Genomic DNA, 18,770 nt, shown 5'->3' on the forward strand with positions numbered 1-18,770 from the left:
TCCTCAAAATAAAAAAGGCTAGAATAAAATCCATGATCTTAATACCTAATTCTCACCTAAATAATTATAATCCAAAATTCTCAATTGAGATAATTTTGACTATTTTTATTAGAATGACCCGATGTATATTTAGTGTCTTAAATAATTATTTTTCATATCTTATAATAATCACTTATAATTTTAAAATAATCACTTTCATTTTAAAGTAACCAAAATATGAAATCATCTCATTACATGACGGTTTCATAAAAGACTTGCTTATGAGTACTACTCTTATAATTAGTGAGCATAATAATTTTTACAGCTACTCTTGTGAGAGATTGTCTCTTAAAGAGACGACCTTAAAACAAGAAGCCTACATTTTTATTTTTTCTATAATTTGTATTAACTAGACTATTTTACCCATAATCTAATGTATCTCTTAAAAAGACCGTCTCTCGCAATAATTTATATAATTTTGAAGAGTCAATGGTCAATCGGTAAATATTAATTACTATTTTTCAAAGACCATTGAGGCATTGACTCAAAACATTCAAGCAAAACTTCAGTGAAGTTTCTGGGTACGAAGAGAACAATTTCTTAGAGTTTTCATGCAAATACTCCATCTGTTTATGTTTTATTTATTATTTCTTTAAAAAAATATTTTTATTTATATTACAAATTTTAAATTTAATTAATATTATATATCCTTATTTTAATATTTTAATAATACTTATAGTTCTTGCAATTGACAATAATAATTTCACATGAAAGGAAAGGGTGACTAAAAAACAAACGTTTTTCATGTATCTTTTTCTTCACTTATGTGCACGTTGCGAGATATGAAGGTAAATCTTATGTGCTCCACAATCAAACCATTCTTTTTTTAATATACAATCAATCCATTTTTATTCATCACTTAATAAACAGGGGCAGATTTAGAACAAAATAAAATAATATCGATAATACTTTTTAAAATGTGCTATAGAAGGGTTGAATTCATCCAAATCAATACATTCACATAGCTAAACTTCTACCAACTAACCAGCACATACATTAATATTTCTAGGTATATGATTTTATACATAAGGTGAATGTTGTCAATTGACATCATTAAATATGACCCTGCTAGTAAAAACACTTAGCTAAACTTTTATATATCATTCTAAATTTCCAACAGGGTACATGAAAAACATATTTGCTCTATTTCTCCACAAAAAACAATCAACAAAATATCTACATGTATGTATAGATTTTTTATACACATTTTCAATTAAGAGTTGAATCCTCCAACAAGCTCAAACTTCAATTCTTTGTTAGGTGTAAACAAACCAAAATGTCTCTCAATCTCAGGTGCTTCTTGAACATCCTCATCAAACATGGTAAACAAGTAAGTCTCAATAGGCTTATTAGGCCTTTTTGGACACCCTTTGTTGACATTTTGAATCAAATTAGTTATGTAAGTCTTTTGATTCTCGACACTAGCATCGACTCCACCAGCTGACGGCCAACCAGTTTCTGCGACAATAATATCAAACGATTTATAACCGCCCTTTTCTAAGGCCGAATACATGTCATCCATCAGGCGACATAATAGATTTTCATCGGTTCCCTTAAAGAGTGCTGAGTTGAGTGATAACATGTTGGGGTTAAGGATACGACCATAGTAAGGGTATAAATCGACTAGGATGGGTGAATTGTTGTCCGATAAGAGTTTTAGGATGGGATCGATGAATTCTTGTGTCTCAAACACAAAAGATACATTTGATGGTGGATCATTGTATGGATTCTTAAGGGTTGAGACGTCAAATGAGCTAGTGAGCTTAATGTGGTTCATCCCTTCTTTCGATAGCGCCTTTTGAAAGTTGTTTAAAGTGTCTAAGAGGAAGTAGGATAGACCGTTGTTATCATTGTTCGCAGAAATTGCATCCCCGACAACAAGGTACTTGATTTTGAGATCGGGAAAGTAAGCCTTAATGTTAGTTCGCACCCACGATTCAGCACTTGTAGGATCAAGTGAAAGGGGAATGATTTCAGCATTTGGTACACCAAGCATAACTTCAATGTCTTTTCCCTTAAGGGCTCTCATAGTCTCTTGGTTTGGTTCATAGAGTCGAATTCGAGGAATTTTGTGTTTTTCGATTAGAGCTATAGCTTCTGATGGGGATGCTTCATTCTTTCCAGGTTTGTAGCAAACTCCAACATTGTGAGCCTCTGCAATTTTCAATAAAATAAATAAACACATGAATACTTTTTTCCAAATACAAATTAATACATGTCAAAATGGTTCAAATGGGTCTTTCAAATCGGATTTAAGTTGGGTCATTTGAACTGGGATCATTTTAGGTGATCACCTAGTCGTTTAAATTTTCAAATTGAGTTAGTTTTAATTTCGAATCAAACTTTTTTATGTGCATTGATTTTTATAAGTTTGTGTTCAAGCGTGAGGAATCTAGGTGGGCCTAGGCTATAGCCCGTGTCATTTGACAAAAAAATATTAATAATGAACTGCATCACATATCACATAAGAATCACAATCGAGTTGGTTGAGCATATATTTGACCGATCCTATACTAGTATCCTGCATTCACCACTGTTAATGAGTCGGATAATAGAATTTAAATCATATTTGCTTGGTACTTTATCAATAGCAATAATGAACCTAACCTGATTGTAGCAGATCAAGAACTAAAAGAAGGCCAAGGACAAAGAAAGGACTCATGGTTGTTGATCGCTAATTGTGGGTAGAAAAACTTGTGTTTATTATTCTTTTACCATCAATATGTAATGGCAAAAGATTGGTTGAATTAAATAGACAAAAATTTATCATTAACAGATAACGAATGATCATAATTTGTTGCTATTTTTAGCTATATCAACAGCAAGACACCCATAATCTACCAGAAATAACACCAAAATGTAGGGTTATCATTGATACAGGTCTAAAAAGATCAATACCCGCTCTTCAATTTTATCCAATTTCCATAATCTTTAAACATTAATTCTTCTTTCTGCCAGAATTTTAGGTGATAGATGGAAAATAGTTTTCCTTTTGTTTAAATACGTAATATCCATGTGATGCACAATTCTATAATAAATTTTTTGCAAATTTAATTTAATATAAAGTTTAAAAAATAATTTATCACATTACCATTATATTGTACATCACTTTTTCAATTTGAACGCATTAATGGTAAAATATTTTATTTATATTGTATATAATTGTGAAAATTTACATCATTTGATATATATCAAGACAAATCATTTTAACTTTGATACAATATTGAATATAAGTATATTAATTTCAAAATAAGCAAATAGTTGATACCTAATAATACAACAATATTTTATCATAAATAAAAGGAAATGACATAGTTTTGTAATAGACTATTAATATTAAGGTGCCTTTTTAACATATAACTCAATAAATATTAATATTATTGGAAAAACTAAATATCTCAAAACTTTATGTTCAATAAAATTAAATGCTTTAAATATATAATCAAAAGTACCATTCACCAAAGCTTCAAAAGGATGATTTTACTGGATGGTATCTTTGAATTTTAGTCGTTGAATGTTCAACTTATATATTATTATAGTGGATTACCATCAGGTCAACCTATAAATATAAACAAAACTAAGGTAGAATAGTCAAATTGTTTTCAACTAACCTTTTATATATCGAGAAAATGTAATGAGGTGGATTATTCAAAGGTCAAATTCAATTATTAACAAAATAAGTTGGAAAATGATTATAAATAAATGTAGGACAGGGTCATAGAATTATTAATATGTTTATCATATTATATTAATGTTTGCATTGTAAATCAAAGATAGTAAACATTTATGTATATCTTCCAATGATTTATTTAATAATAAGTGTAGAGCATAATAATAAATGTACCTCTTTCAATAATAATAATTAGTAGAATCAATACTTCATTAAATATACATTAGAATTAAGATTCCAATCAAAATTCCAATTCCAATTACTTTTATATTTAGATTAGTAGGATGACATCATTATCTTATTTTGAAGGGAAAATTTTCTTCTACAAAGTGATACATCATCACTTTTGAAGTATGATACGGTAAGCGACTTTTACTTTAGTAATATATATATATATATATATATATATATATATATATATATATATATATATATATATATATATATATATATATATATATATATATATATATATTCTTTGATTTGATTGTCTCATCATTATTTTTAATTAACTTTGAATGTCATAAGCGAACGGAACTGAACTAAATTGAAAAAATACCACATGGTTGTTACAAACCAAATAGCTATGAGGATACTAAACTACAAATGCTCAAAATGTACAACTCTCAAAAAGGTATTAAAGAAACAAAGGTTTTTTTTTGTTTTGATGATTACAGGGCAGACTAAGAAAAAGGGGGCTAGTTGAGAATCGAGAAAAGAGCTCAACCTAACAGAGCACACCATATACACAAAATTTGTCGACCCCTTTTGTTTCCAGCAAGAAACAGCTTCGATACCGACAGTAGGGATGCTCTTGTACGTACATGTATATGTATACTTGTGGATCCAACTGCCTGCTCCCCGTAGATCTCATCGCAGATGTTAAGCAAAGAAGAGCACGCACATCACAGGATAAAAACCTAGGAGCAGTACTAATAATCACTAATCACGATTCTTTCTCGGTAATCTGTCAAATAACCGGTGTCTCAACTCCTTAAGTAAATTTCCAAAAACTGCCTCATTTTCTTCCAAATATCGTTTAGCAGACTGCTCACTGTTAAAGATTTCACCCTCAATGTAGTAACTGTTTCCTTCCTTTAAAACAAGTCCATGCTCAAGAGCCAATTCTAAGACCTCGGGTTCAAAGTGTAGTCCTTTTCCGAAATCTATTCCCAATTCAGCACTGTTCATTCCTGGTGCTAATTTATTTTTCATCACTTGGACGCAAATCTTGAGTCCAGTTGCCTTCACCACATACAGATAAAAAAGCTCAGCGACAGACGAGGGAAAACTTCTAAACATAAACATAACCACAGACCAAAAATTAATTGCAACATTACACAAGACGAGATCAGAATATAAAAACACTTGTAATTCCATCAACTGAAAGTTATTTATAGTCAAAATGGATGTACAATTTCTATTGTTGCTTGATTTCTTACTTTTATATGAGTCCCTCGATAAGATTCAATGTTGAGCAGAAGTTAGTAACCTACTTCGAATGCATAGTGAAAGATCCAGAAAACACACTTTATCCACGTTCAAAACGAAATGGGTCAAACACTCACTTACAATAGCCTACTCTGAATGTCCTATATCAAAACTTGCGCAGGTAAGCCTAGAAAAGTTTGGTTTTAGCTCCATTACCACAACTCACAAGAGACCACAGTGCATAACATTGATATTGAGAATAATATATGCTATCCCCGCTTAACAATCATTATAACATACAATTCTGAAACTTGAACAAGTTTAAACGTTCTTTTTTGATAGTGAATAATGCAAAATGTACTCCTATTCCCCCTATTTTTTGCCACAATTCCCAAAAAGCCCTCACTTTTGGGTGTGTGTGTGTGGGGAGGGGGGGAGGGAGTAAAAAATGAAGATGCATAAATACAAAGCAACCAAAGAATGAATTCAATGACTAATTATCTAACCTCATCATCCGTTTCCAACAATCCAATTCTTGAAATTCTCAATCGCACAGCTGCATAGAATCCCAAAGCATTCCCGCCAGATGTGGTCTCACCCCTCTTACCAAGGCCTTGACTGGATGTTGGACTGTATCTTACCTGACTTGATGAAGTTGTCCTACAAATTATTGTTTACATATCTACTAAAAGGTATATATCCAAAAGGAAAATACAGCAAGAAAGGGGGCAAGGAGAATACTTGTGCACCTATATCAATTATTTGAATATATGTTGCACCTTTCCCTTAATGGCTTTCTCTCTATCCCCTTTCCCACTTGCATTTCCATGGCCTATAATGGGTCGCTCTCTTTTATTTTTTTCTCTTACATTATTTAATGCTCTCTTCATTTTTCCTAATAATCCACTTCCAAAATTTTTTTAACTCTTACCAATTATTCTTAATCTCCATGCCAAAACACCAACCCTTTTTAAGGTTGGAAGAAAAAAATTGGAAAAGGGAAGAATCACATGAGAATCAAACCTGATTAAGAAATATGATAAGTGTTTTTGATCGACATAATGAGTAGTGAATTCTTCTTAGTGCCTTGGTCATTATTGTAGACAGAACACCAGGTTCACCAGTCCCAATATCACCATCTAGCTCACTCTGGGGAACTAGAGCTGCGACCTGCAAAACCCTAAAATTAGATACAAGTACCATGAGTCCATGATCAGTAAAAAGTTATCCTCTTATCATGAATTGACAAGTTAATAGTGGAATTCCAGAAGCACTACAGAGTTTAAATAGATTACAAAATAAGGATAAACTTGTTCAACTTAAACTACACCAATTAAGAAATTTACACTTACACTATCAACCACAATCACATCTAACGATCCACTTCGGGTTAATTTATCAACTACACTAAGCATGTTCTCAGCTGAATCAGGCCAAGATACAAGCAGGTTTTTCGTATTGATACCCATGGCTTCAGCAAGTTTGGGGTCCAAAGCATTTTCTGCATCAAGATATGCACAATAGCCTGCTAGGGAAAGAGTTTGTAAGAATGGTATTCGTTAGACATCATCAAAAAAAGATATTCTACAAGTTTACATTACATCTACAGACACCAACAACAATAATGTGAGAGCCTTAACCTCAACATATGAGGTCAGCTACATGACCCAAAAGTAAGCGTGAAAAATCATAACAAAACTTGTACCTTTATTGGGTCCTATCTAATATTAATCTACAATTATATAAAATCATTTTGATGATCATCCATATATATCCTCCTTTTCCATTCATTTTAATCTATTGTCACATGCTCCTCCAAATCCAAATTTTTCATATCATTCTTCAATTTTGTTATTTAGGCCATCATTGGCATAGGCATATGGTATGCCCCTTATTTCAAGCTCCTCAAAGTTTCAATCTTCCACTTCAATCTAGTGCATTTTCTAATCTTCTATGTATGGGACCAAATCTACATGAACAGTTTTCTCTTATTTTGCATGTAACCCGCATCTTCAAGATGGAAAAATGTTCATTCATTCATCTCAACTATTCACATCTTCCTAAAATAATCACTTCCAAAAGCCCAATTATGAGTTCCGATTTTTAACAAATATAGTAAGGTTGATCTAATGGCCGTGTAATAAAATTTCAACTTTAGCCTAAGTGCACACCTGGGATACATAATATTACAATATTCTAGTAAAGGAGTGTTGTGATATGTATGTTATTGTGTTAATAAAAACCAACATAAAACATCTTCACATTTTGTGTTATGATATTGTAACACACCGGTCAATACCCGTTACCGAAAATGGATAGTATGGACTCTTCGAGTCTGCCCACTAACTCCCAAAAAGGACACTTCCTTTATTAATCACAATTCCAAAGCTAATGAATTATTACAAGGGTGGCTCTATATATAGCCTAAGCCCCCAAAAGACAATTTAAAGATAATGACTATTCTAATTACAAAATACAAAGACTAATTATGTAAAAAGACGATAATGCCCTTGGACCCGTTGCCCTGAGTCATGACAAACTGCTAAAGTTTAATCCACTGGGCTAACACAGCTCCTTTCACAAAGAATCACGTTAGGTAAGAGATATGACTTTTAATATTCAGTTGTTTTCTTTTAATTATTTCCCAGATCTACTACTGATTCAACTAAACCAAGTGAACTCATAGTAGATCCTCCACAGATCATGTGCATCAAGTCTCACAAGTCACAACACTGTTATTTACTTTTCATTCATCGCAAGATAATGGGTCAAATTAGTTCCCCTTTTGGATCAAGAGTCTTTTTCTGTCACCAAAAAGCCTCACTGCAATTGAAGGGTAAGACTATAAGATCCTATCTGCAGTGGTAGTGTTATGGATCCAAAGTCCAAACACAAACTAGTTGTAAAAGGGCACCTGTTTTAACTCCACAAAATTTCATAGGGTAACCTTTTGGTGGGGGCGAGAGGGGATGCTAATTAGTAACTGCATTTGATATTATTGATTCCAAAAGAAGCTCCAATTAGAACCAACAAAACAAAATAAACATGCCATGCATAAAAATATAGTAGTAGAACATGTGAACAGGTAGTCTTTTTAAATACGGAAGGTAAAATAATAAGCATAAAACTAAATATTTTCATAAGCAAAATAATGGAAAGAATGAAGTTGTTTTACCCCCAAGCTTCTGGGCTTCCTTGATCACATGAAGAGCAAGTGTAGTTTTTCCTGAAGCTTCCTTTCCATAAATCTCGACAATTCTCCCCTACAATAAACAAAATTCTGCTACGGATTTACAGAGGCAAAGGAAAATGTGGCAGAATGAGAAAGAAGTAGTAACACAATGCTCCCCTACAAAACCCCATATTGATTCCACCGACTGATATAGGTATCAGGTATATTGGAGCATCCTATAACATATGTAAAGTAGAAAAATGCTACAATGAAATATCAATTTAACTAAGTACCTTTGGTAAACCTCCTATCTCAAGTGCCAGGTCAAGCTTTAAGGACCCGGTCGATATCACTGAAGCACAACGAGGAACAAAAAAGTTTGACAAAGACAACATGGATTCTTTCCCAAATTCACTTGCAAGTTGTGTTACAGCAACATGCAATGCAGAGTATTTCTCCTTGTCTGCTCCATCGTCAACAAGTTTATCACATTCAATTCCATCATCGACAAGTTTGTCACATTCGATTTCATCATCAACAAGTCTATCACATTTAATTCCACCATCAACAAATTTATCACATTCAATCTCTGATGTATCAACTGCAATCAAGAACTGTAGAAGTTAATATTCATGTGTAATTACAAGAAACCTGTTTTCTTCTACTTTCTAAACTCTCCCATAAGATTAGCATTTTCCCCCACTTAGAACCATTCATTAGCAAGGTACAATCCTAATCTACAGCCTTGTAGAAAAACCTCTCACTAAATCACATAAAAAAGGAAAAAAGTTTGATATCAGTAGTTCTGTACACAGCTCATTTGCGCATAGATTGCGGATCACAGATGGATCAGATACTATTGCAATTTTTAAGTCATGAAATTTGAATTGAGTCCCACATTGGTCAAATATGGGGGCTCGGGGATCTCCCCCCCTCGAGCAAACTTTTCAGGATGGCTCTCCGTACTAATACTTGGTACGCTATGCTTTCTTATGGTTTTGAATTCCATATAGGATAGTTGCTTTTCAATTGAAAATTATGCTAGTTTCCCAGCATGCTTCTTAATTCAAGCATCTCGCACGGCCAAATACCTACAAAGTGTGAAGATGGCTTTTCTTCAACGTAAAACTCAGCTTGTTAATTAAAATGCTTTTCTAACCTAAGGTACAAAGGAAGCGCAAACATTTGAGAGAGATCAAAATGCCACACTCAAAGCTTAATCCATTTTCAATTTAAACTCTAAGTACAAGGCTTGGGAAGGGATGAATTCCTTCTACTTTTGTGAGAGGATATATGTAAATTGGATCCAAATGAAACTACCTGCTGGGAACCAGAGTATTACAGCAGAAGAAGAGAAAGGAAGAATGATTTAGAGAATGTGGATTGCTATTTGCACACAGTGATTGACTATTACAAGACCCTTCTTTCGAGAGGAGGGTGCTCTCCCAGTAACACTATGTGTTTGATAATAAAATTCCCTGCCTTCCCTTCTACCCCATTCTCTTATTATATAACAGATTCATAACAAACTTCCTCAAGTATGCTCTTAACAAAGTATCTGGGTTAACAAACTCTTAACAAACTTTCTTCTAAATTTACTATATTACCCTCTACCCATAACTGTAATGATCTTCCAGGTTAGCAACAGTTGGCAGCTTCAACCATCTTCTAGTGACTTCTTCTTGGGCTTTCTAGCATAAGTGAAACGAATATCTGCTTTGGGCTGGTTCCTTGCAATACCCCCTACCCACAGATTCACCTTGTCCTCAAGGTGGAAATTAGGATATCTGAGGTGGACCTCTTCAAAGGACTCCCAAGTAGCTTCAAAATCTTGCAAACCCTTCCAATGAATCAGCACTTCCATATTAGCTTGAGAATTGCGCACCCCAAGCACAGCCCATGGTTCCACCTCCAACACCAAGTCAGCAGTCAATTGGCTAGGAAGGTTGGTCGGTTGGTGCCCTGCTCCTACGGCCTTCTTGAGCTGGGAAATGTGAAAGACGGAATGAATTTTGGACCCTGGGGGGAGTCGCAATTTATAGGCAACTTGACCAATCCTTTCTAGCACAGGATACGGTCCATAAAACCGAGGTGAAAGTTTCTCATTAACACGCTTTACTAAGGACTGTTGTCGATACGGTTGTAGCTTTATGTAAACCATATCGCCTACCTGAAAAGAACCCTCCCGTCGCTTCTTATTCTCATATTGCTGCATATACACTTGGGCTTGAACCAAATGAAACTTTAATTCATCTAAAATAGCATCACGTTCTTGCAATTGCGTTTCTACTGATGAGACAGTTGTGTGGCCAGCGGAGAATCGAATCAAACGAGGGGGATCCCTGCCATATACGGCCTTGAAGGGGGTGTAATTAGTGGCGGTATGGAAGGAAGTGTTATACCAATATTCAGCCCACGGTAACCAGCGAGCCCATGTATGTGGTTTACGATTCACAAAGCACCTCAAATACGATTCTACGCCTTTATTGACGACCTCAGTTTGGCCATCTGTCTGAGGGTGGTAAGCTGTACTGCGCAGCAGCTGAGTGCCTTGTGATTTGAATAACTCCGACCAAAAGATGCTCAAAAACACCTTGTCCCGATCTGAGAGAATGGAGCCGGGTACTCCATGTAACCTCACCACCTCAGATATGAATTTTTGGGCTACGTTTTGAGCAGTATAAGGATGTTTAAGTGGAATGAAGTGCCCGTACTTGGTCAGCCTATCTACTACCACGAGTATAGTATCCCAACCCAAGGACTTGGGTAATTTCTCAATGAAATCCATAGAAATATCCTCCCAAACCCGTTCAGGAATAGGTAATGGTTGGAGGAGTCCCAAAGGGGACAAGGTGGACAGCTTGTTTTGTTGACAGACATGGCAGTGCTGCACATATTTTGCCACGTCTTTCCTCATCCCAAACCAGAACCATTCCTCGGCCAAGCGCTGGTAGGTTTTGAGGTCACCAGCATGCCCTCCTACCGCAGAATCATGGTACTCTTTGAGTAATTTAGAGGTGAGCTCGCACTGCTTTGGTATTACTATCCTCCCCTTATATTTTAAAACCCCATTTTCCAGAGAGAACCATTTTGGTGTGCCTTCGCCCTTTTGAAACTGAGTTACTAATCGTTGCAATGTGGCGTCCTTTGCGATAAAAGCTTGCACATAATCCCAGCGTAACCCACATGACACTGCCAGAGCGCTATACGTAATCTCAGGGCTGTGTTGACGTGATAGAGCATCGGCCACTTTGTTCGTGGGGCCGGGTTTGTAGTGAATTGCAAAAGTGTACCCCATCAGTTTACTGACCCACCTCTGGTATGCTTGCCCCACCACACTTTGTTTCAAGAGGAACTTAAGACTCCACTGATCAGTGCGAACCACGAAATGTCGGCCCAGCAAGTAATGCCTCCACTTCTCTACTGCAAAGACTATGGCCATAAGTTCTTTTTCATATATAGGTTTACCCCTATTGCGAATGCCCAGAATCTTGCTGTAGTAAGCAATGGGATGCCCAGCTTGTAGTAAAACAGCCCCTAATCCATGCCCGGATACGTCTGTTTCAATCACAAAAGGAAGAGAAAAATTAGGTGCTGCTAAGATAGGAGCATTTACCATAGCCTTTTTAAGAGTGTTAAAGGCTGAAGTGGCGTCATCAGTCCATCCGAAATTTTCCTTGCGCAATTGATCAGTCAAAGGAGACGCTATTTGAGCATACCCCTTGATAAACTTGCGGTAGTACCCTGTCAAGCCAAGGAATCCCCGGAGCTGTTTCAGATTCGAGGGGCAAGGCCAATCCAACATAGCCTGTACCTTGGACGACTCCACTTCCACTCCGGCTGCCGAGATCACATGACCCAGATACTGAGATACGCCACCCTCTCTTTTCCTACTTCACATTTCTTGAAGTTAGCAAAGAGCTGATGGTCTGAAAGAACCTGTAGAACTTGGGCTAAGTGTCCCTTGTGTGTCTCAATACAGGGGCTGTATACCAGTATATCATCAAAGAACACGAGTACGAATTTTACGTAGGAACGGCTTGAATACGTCATTCATAAGAGATTGAAATGTGGCCGGAGCGTTGGTTAGCCCAAAGGGCATGACCAAGAACTCGTAATGACCCTCATGAGTACGGAAAGCGGTTTTATGAACATCTGCGGCCTTCACACGAATCTGATGGTAGCCAGATTTTAGGTCTAGTTTGGTAAAGATAGCCGATCCTCCCAATTCATCAAGCAACTCATCAATAGCAGGTATGGGAAATTTATCCGAAACTGTTTCCTTGTTTAGGGCCCTGTAATCTACGCAAAACCGCCATGACCCGTCTTTCTTCTTCACCAGTAAAACCGGGCTAGAGTAGGCACTGGTGGAGGGTTGAATCACTCCTGCTCTGAGCATATCCGCCACAAGTTTTTCAATCTCATCCTTTTGTGATTGCGGGTATCTGTATGGTCGAACGCCGACGGGATTAGCTCCACTACGCAACACTATAGCGTGTTCAATACGTCGCTGTGGAGGTATCCCCTCTGGAAGGTGAAACACATGCTTAAACTCCTGTATCAACGATAGGAATTCTTCCGGAATGGTTGGCTCATTTTCCCCTTTACCTTCCAACTGATTCCATTCCAGGAGGTACCCTTGCCTTTCCCTCTGCAAAGTTTTGATCATAGCCTTGAGAGATATTCCAGTTCGTCCCAGATAAGGATCACCTCTTAAGGTCATTACTGTACCTCCCAACTGAAATTTTAGTGTCTGTGTCTTCCAATTTGTTGAAATGGTCCCCAATTTCTCCAACCATTGAATGCCCAGAATTACGTCTGAACTGCCCAAGGGAAGAATCAGAAATTCTTCAACGATTGTGACCCCCTGGAGGTCCAGCACTACACCCTTACACACCCCTTCCCCTTGTACTGTCTCGCCAGTACCTAAGGTCACCCCAAAACTCCTATTTTCTGTTGGATTAAGACCAAGCTGCTGCGCCGCGGCCTTGGAGATAAAATTATGGGTTGCTCCTGGATCAATCATTACTACCACATCTTGCTCATTTATGATACCAGCCAAACGCATTGTTTTTGGGCCGGTTAGTCCCATTACGGAACTCAAGGAAACTTCTGGGGTTAAATTTGAGTTGGGATGGTTCATAATGGTTTCGTTAGCACTTACCTCAGTTGCAGCAAACTCGCCATCTTCCGCCGTCTCGTCCTCCTCCTCCTCCTCCGTGAGTAAGACGCTCAACCCACGGCGCTGGCAACGATGGTTCACCGACCATTTCTCATCACACCGGAAACATAGCCCTTGCTCCCTCTTCTGCTGAAGCTCCTTCTCGGAGAGCCGTCTCATCTCCCCAGAATTTTTGTAAGTGTTGAAGGTATTTTGGTTGGTATGAGGATGGTGGTTGTGGGATTTGGGAATTGTTATCGTTTTTGAAGGGGAAAAGTTTTGAATCTGGGTGGGGGATATTGGGTTTGCACGTGGATTATGGTATGGATTGCGCCACGTGGGTATATTTAAAACCGGTTTGGGCCTTGGGCCTAATCTCCACTTCTCCTCAATTCTCATGGATAGCTCCATGGCCTGATCCAACGTAATCGGGTCTAAGATCCGAACCTCAATCCGGATCTCCTCCTTTAACCCCTTTATATACTGCCCTTTTGCTATCTCCTCTGGAACTCCATCTATCGGGGCCAATAACTCAATGAAGCGACGTTGATACTCAGCCACTGTTCCGTTCTGCTCATGGGCGAGCCACTGCTCGTGCAACGTGCCGGTCGCGGTGGATCGAAAACGCCGGAGGATCAACTTTTTCAGAGCGTCCCACGAAGGCACCGCATGGCGTCGGCGTTCCCATTGATACCACAATAGCGCATCTCCTTCTAGCGCCACAATGGCAGCTTCCAGTTGATCTTCTTCCCCCAACCGGTAAAAATGGAAGAATCGCTCCGCTCTGAGAATCCAGCCATCCGGATTTGTGCCGTCAAACAGAGGTAGGTCAAGTTTTCTCATCTTCCAATTTGACTGACTTCCTGGGTCGCCCCTTTCTCCGCTTCCCACCTGAGATTGAGATGAAAATGGGTTATCCCATGTCGATGGCGACCCGTTCAGCGAGGAGCGTAGGTCTGATCGGATTTTCTCTTGGCCGGCAGCCAACTGATTGTTAAGGTCAGCCTTGAACGCTACCAGTGCCGTAGTTATCTCCTGGGCTACACGTGTGGGCAATTCAGCCACCTCCTGTTCCACGCTGCCCGTGATTCAATCTAGCCATCTACTTCTCCGTATCTTTGGAACGATTCCGCTCTGATACCAATTGCTGGGAACCAGAGTATTACAGCAGAAGAAGAGAAAGGAAGAATGATTTAGAGAATGTGGATTGCTATTTGCACACAGTGATTGACTATTACAAGACCCTTCTTTCGAGAGGAAGGTGCTCTCCCAGTAACACTATGTGTTTGATAATAAAATTCCCTGCCTTCCCTTCTACCCCATTCTCTTATTAAATAACAGATTCATAACAAACTTCCTCAAGTATGCTCTTAACAAAGTATCTGGGCTAACAAACTCTTAACAAACTTTCTTCTAAATTTACTATATTACCCTCTACCCATAACTGTAATGATCTTCCAGGTTAGCAACAGTTGGCAGCTTCAACCATCTTCTAGTGACTTCTTCTTGGGCCTTCTAGCATAAGTAAAACGGATATCTGTTTTGGGCTGGTTCCTTGCACTACCCAACTTTAAATAATGCTATCTAATCCAATACAAATTACTACGCCCAAAACTAAATTTTAACTGCACTTAAATTGGCAAGTCAATTATCAAAGCTTCATTGCAAAGCATATAACAAGACTTAAGGTACACAATGAAATCACCTATAATATATGATACCAAAAAATTAGACAAGTACTCCGTTACTTTTCTACATCTAGAATTGGAGCAAATATGATTAATGTATGAGAAACTCAAAAATGAAAGGAAGAAAAAAAATTAAACTTTGAACTAATATTTATGAAGGACAAGTATCTTACATAGACAACATTTCATTACCTTAATGTCATTATGTGGCTCTCACCTAAGCGTGTGGAGTTGAATATCCAAAACCTTACTCTACTTAAAGAAAAGGTTATCCTTGATTGACCCTTGATGGCAAACATCATATGCAATGTCATAAAAATAAGACGTACACATAACGTAATAGATCATTTAACTAAAGTGCATAATAATTTAAAACCAAAGACCAATAATTCTTTGCCTCCATCGAGAATGGACCACGGACAAGTATCTTAGGCTTTAAAAAAATTTTCTACCAAAATATTCAATATTCTCCCTAGTTTATCAAATAAGACCATCTAAAGGAGGCTAAGACATCGTACCATACCAATTGTAGATAGAAGAAACGTTTGTTGGCCAATGGAATGAGTACATTTACTTGTCTTCCGATGCTGAAAAACAAAGAATATGTATCACATATATAACAACATGCATATATACACTCCTTTTGCATCTATGAGTTTGCAGCATTGATCAAAATCGTGTAGTAAGCTTTTTTTGGTCAATCTTACTAACTATATCATAATGAAATAATAAATAAGAATTGGATCACAAAACATTTGTTAGTTGCAACTTACAAGACAATAAGATGATAAAATGTTAAGGCCCATAATAGTTGACACTAGAAGTGAGAATAAATAGGCAAAATATTAAGCATTGATCTTTAAACAACATAATCAAAATATAAATGTCAAGGACAATAGAGCCAAGGCACAAAATCATTTCTTTCAAACAACTAAAGGCAAAAATTATTCTAGCATCACAAATTACTTTCTTTCAATTACAAAAGAAAAAAAAATTCCAACGCATAAGCACAAAGAGAAAGGTGAAAAGCTTAAGATATCATATTATGAATGAGAGTACAATTATCATTTACATTACCCCATAAATATCATATTATGAATGAAAGAACAATTATCAATTTCCTTGTCCTAATGCAACTACGGACCAAGTAGCTCCAATCTAAATGTTAAGGGTAAGATGTATGTAACCTTACCTATGTAATAATAATAGGTTATTTTCGATCAACCCTTAATTGTGACTTGTAAGATGAAAATAAAAAGGCATATGATTTAATCATTTAAAACATCAATGAGCTTCCTACGTTATCTCACATACTTTGTTTAAGGAAAAAAATGAGTGTCAATCACTAAGCAAATAATTGTTTAAGGAAAAAAATGAGTGTCAATCACTAAGCGAATAATTGTTGGTCTTTTTAAACAAAAAATATTTCTTTTTACTTCAAAACATATACAATGGTAACATAACACAAAAGACCCTTTTGACCAGCATAATTTCCTATTGATTAGATAATGACTAATAAGTGCACACTGTACTAGGGAGTTAGTTCAAGAACTGTTTACATAAAACATCCTCCACAATGCGAGTAAAAGAACCAAGGTTTGAATCGGGTAAGTACTAGGTGTTTACACATAGATATAAAGTAGAAACTTTACAGAATTCAATTGGCAAAGTCTGACTTACAACCTAATACATATGTAAAGGATATGGATCTGATGAACTCTTTCCAACTATGTATTTGATGCACAAAAATATATAGACTTCTCCTTACTAAACCCTACATATTACTAAAAGTAATAACACAAGAAGTCAATAATATTAGATCCTTTCTTTTAATCATTTTCATTTGTTAGAGCAAGTACCATATCCAAAAGCTTGAAGGAGCAACCAAGAAAGAGCAAGAAAGTGCATGGAAGGCTAGTTCTTGGATGAGCAAGCACAACGAGCACATTGTACTTGAAAATTATGCCTAGTAATGTTGATTGTGCTTGGACGAGCAATGCGAGCCAGTTTGTGAGACAAAAAGGGTTTTGCCAAAAATACGGAGATTTTAAAGGGCTTTTAAAAAGGCCAAATTGGAAAGCTAACTTTGAATGTGTAGCCTATAAGAGAAATTCTAGAGAGATAGAAAAGGAGGGTCACCATATGAAGGGGAGTAATCTTCAAGGAAGATTTCTCTATTTTATAGGTTTTTAAGATGGATGGTATGTATGATAAGTTGAGACTTGGAAGAAGCTAGTTGGGTGCCTCAAATTGTGAGGATTAGACAAAAAAAACATTAAGTGAGCTTTTGAGCCCAAAGGAGTTATAGTGATGTTATAGTTTATGTAATTGTTGAATTACAGATTAATTAGATGTTCTGTTGATTGAAGTGTAACTTAATAATGCATAAATTTGTGTGGCTATTGACACTTGTTATTATCCTGTTAGTTGGTTTATTTGTTCCTTCTTGATCAATTTCCCTACTAAATTTCACAAAATTATTTGTCACAACTCAACACTCATAGTCTACATTGAGTAACCAAATTCTAAAACTTCACCATATTATTTGTCACAACTCAACACTCATAGTCTACATTGAGTAACCAAATTCTAAAACTTCACCAGAAACCTCAAACCCTCAACATAAAGATATGCAAGCTATCCAACTTAAATCATCAATTCAACTACATAAACAAAGTTTGCTATTGTCCACTAAAATTGATACATCTCTACAAACAACTTATTCCTTCATTTGACATCAACCTTATCCTCCTTTCTTTCCGTACCCACATCAGCCGTTATCATCCATACCCTTTATATTCATTTTGCATAATCAATGGTAACTCAGAAACCCTCCCAAAACCTCTGTTGCCCAGACTCTTTACTAAACTCCACGTATCTGCGACGCACAGTTGACACTTGAAAATGCGTATTATGACACTTGGATACTTCAACTTTGGTTGGGAATATTGAAATAATTTCATAAAATAGTAAGTCGTACACTTGCACAGGTGTCCAAGTTGGACATGGGTATGAGAGCATAGTCCTAAAACCCAGAGGTCTGGGCATGTGCAAGTTGCCCAATGGCCTCAAATATTAGTTGAATGTTAGTTTACATCACCTTCGAGGCTTTGACTACTCTAGCTACTTGTTTTCAGGCCCCAAAATTATTAAAAAAAAAAAGACAAAATAGAAAGCACATTCTAAAATTAGTGTGTATTTGTGTTCCGTCACCGCAAAAGCCAGTATTTCAACTCAAATTGTGCCCTGAATTAAAACATAATCTAACATGAACAGGAATTACACATTTGAAGAAGAAAAGTATGCTGCAGAATCAAATGAGTTCAATCAACGATATACTACATTACATCAAATTACATTAAATAAAAAGCAACAATAGAGGAAATAGGGTAAAATACCAGTATCGAGGAAGACGAGAGAAATGAGCGGCCATGAATAACGTTGCTGTTGAAGCGAAAAGCACGAAGTAGTTGAAGAGAAGTGCGCACACCCATGCTCCAATTGCAGAATCTAGGGTTTACTCAATTACTCCTGCTGATTTTGAGTTCTTTGGAATGTCAAATTTATCAAAAGGTGGTTTGTCTATTTCTACAACAACCCAAATGAGCG

The 18,770-nt window shown here is 36.7% G+C and overlaps 2 protein-coding genes across 3 annotated transcripts; both read right to left on the bottom strand.

Annotated features, from left to right (window-relative positions):
• Positions 1–875: 875 nt before the first annotated feature.
• On the bottom strand, positions 876–2,743 carry LOC130826111 (lichenase-like). The gene is made up of 2 exons (XM_057691650.1): positions 2,647–2,743; positions 876–2,193 (listed from the first exon to the last, which is right to left on the bottom strand). The coding sequence occupies exons 1-2, from the start codon at positions 2,699–2,701 to the stop codon at positions 1,253–1,255; spliced, it is 996 nt and encodes a 331-aa protein (XP_057547633.1). The 5' UTR covers positions 2,702–2,743; the 3' UTR covers positions 876–1,252.
• Positions 2,744–4,233: 1,490 nt separating this feature from the next.
• LOC130826114 (DNA repair protein recA homolog 2, mitochondrial) lies at positions 4,234–18,770 on the bottom strand. Of its 2 annotated transcripts, none has more exons than XM_057691654.1 (8): positions 18,560–18,770; positions 15,685–15,748; positions 8,606–8,913; positions 8,316–8,403; positions 6,493–6,665; positions 6,164–6,310; positions 5,647–5,781; positions 4,234–4,954 (listed from the first exon to the last, which is right to left on the bottom strand). In XM_057691654.1, exons 1-8 carry the CDS (start codon positions 18,653–18,655, stop codon positions 4,652–4,654), a joined length of 1,314 nt encoding a protein of 437 aa, XP_057547637.1. In that variant the 5' UTR covers positions 18,656–18,770; the 3' UTR covers positions 4,234–4,651. The 2 variants fall into 2 exon arrangements, with proteins under 2 accessions (XP_057547637.1, XP_057547638.1); XM_057691655.1 differs by having other exon boundaries at positions 15,680–15,748; positions 18,560–18,644.

Source organism: Amaranthus tricolor, chromosome 10 (assembly GCF_026212465.1).
Source record: "Amaranthus tricolor cultivar Red isolate AtriRed21 chromosome 10, ASM2621246v1, whole genome shotgun sequence".
In the NCBI taxonomy this organism is placed as follows: domain Eukaryota; kingdom Viridiplantae; phylum Streptophyta; class Magnoliopsida; order Caryophyllales; family Amaranthaceae; genus Amaranthus; species Amaranthus tricolor.

Coding starts and splice junctions, on each gene's coding strand:
- LOC130826111 (XM_057691650.1), bottom strand. CDS start 2,701: ATGAGTCCTTTCTTTGTCCTTGGCCTTCTTTTAGTTCTTGATCTGCTA. Junction 2,194..2,646: donor TCTTGATCTGCTACAATCAG/GTTAGGTTCATT, acceptor TGAAAATTGCAG/AGGCTCACAATGTTGGAGTT.
- LOC130826114 (XM_057691654.1), bottom strand. CDS start 18,655: ATGGGTGTGCGCACTTCTCTTCAACTACTTCGTGCTTTTCGCTTCAAC. Junction 6,666..8,315: donor GGAAGCCCAGAAGCTTGGGG/GTAAAACAACTT, acceptor TTTCCCTAGCAG/GCTATTGTGCATATCTTGAT. Junction 6,311..6,492: donor ATGTGATTGTGGTTGATAGT/GTAAGTGTAAAT, acceptor AGGGTTTTGCAG/GTCGCAGCTCTAGTTCCCCA.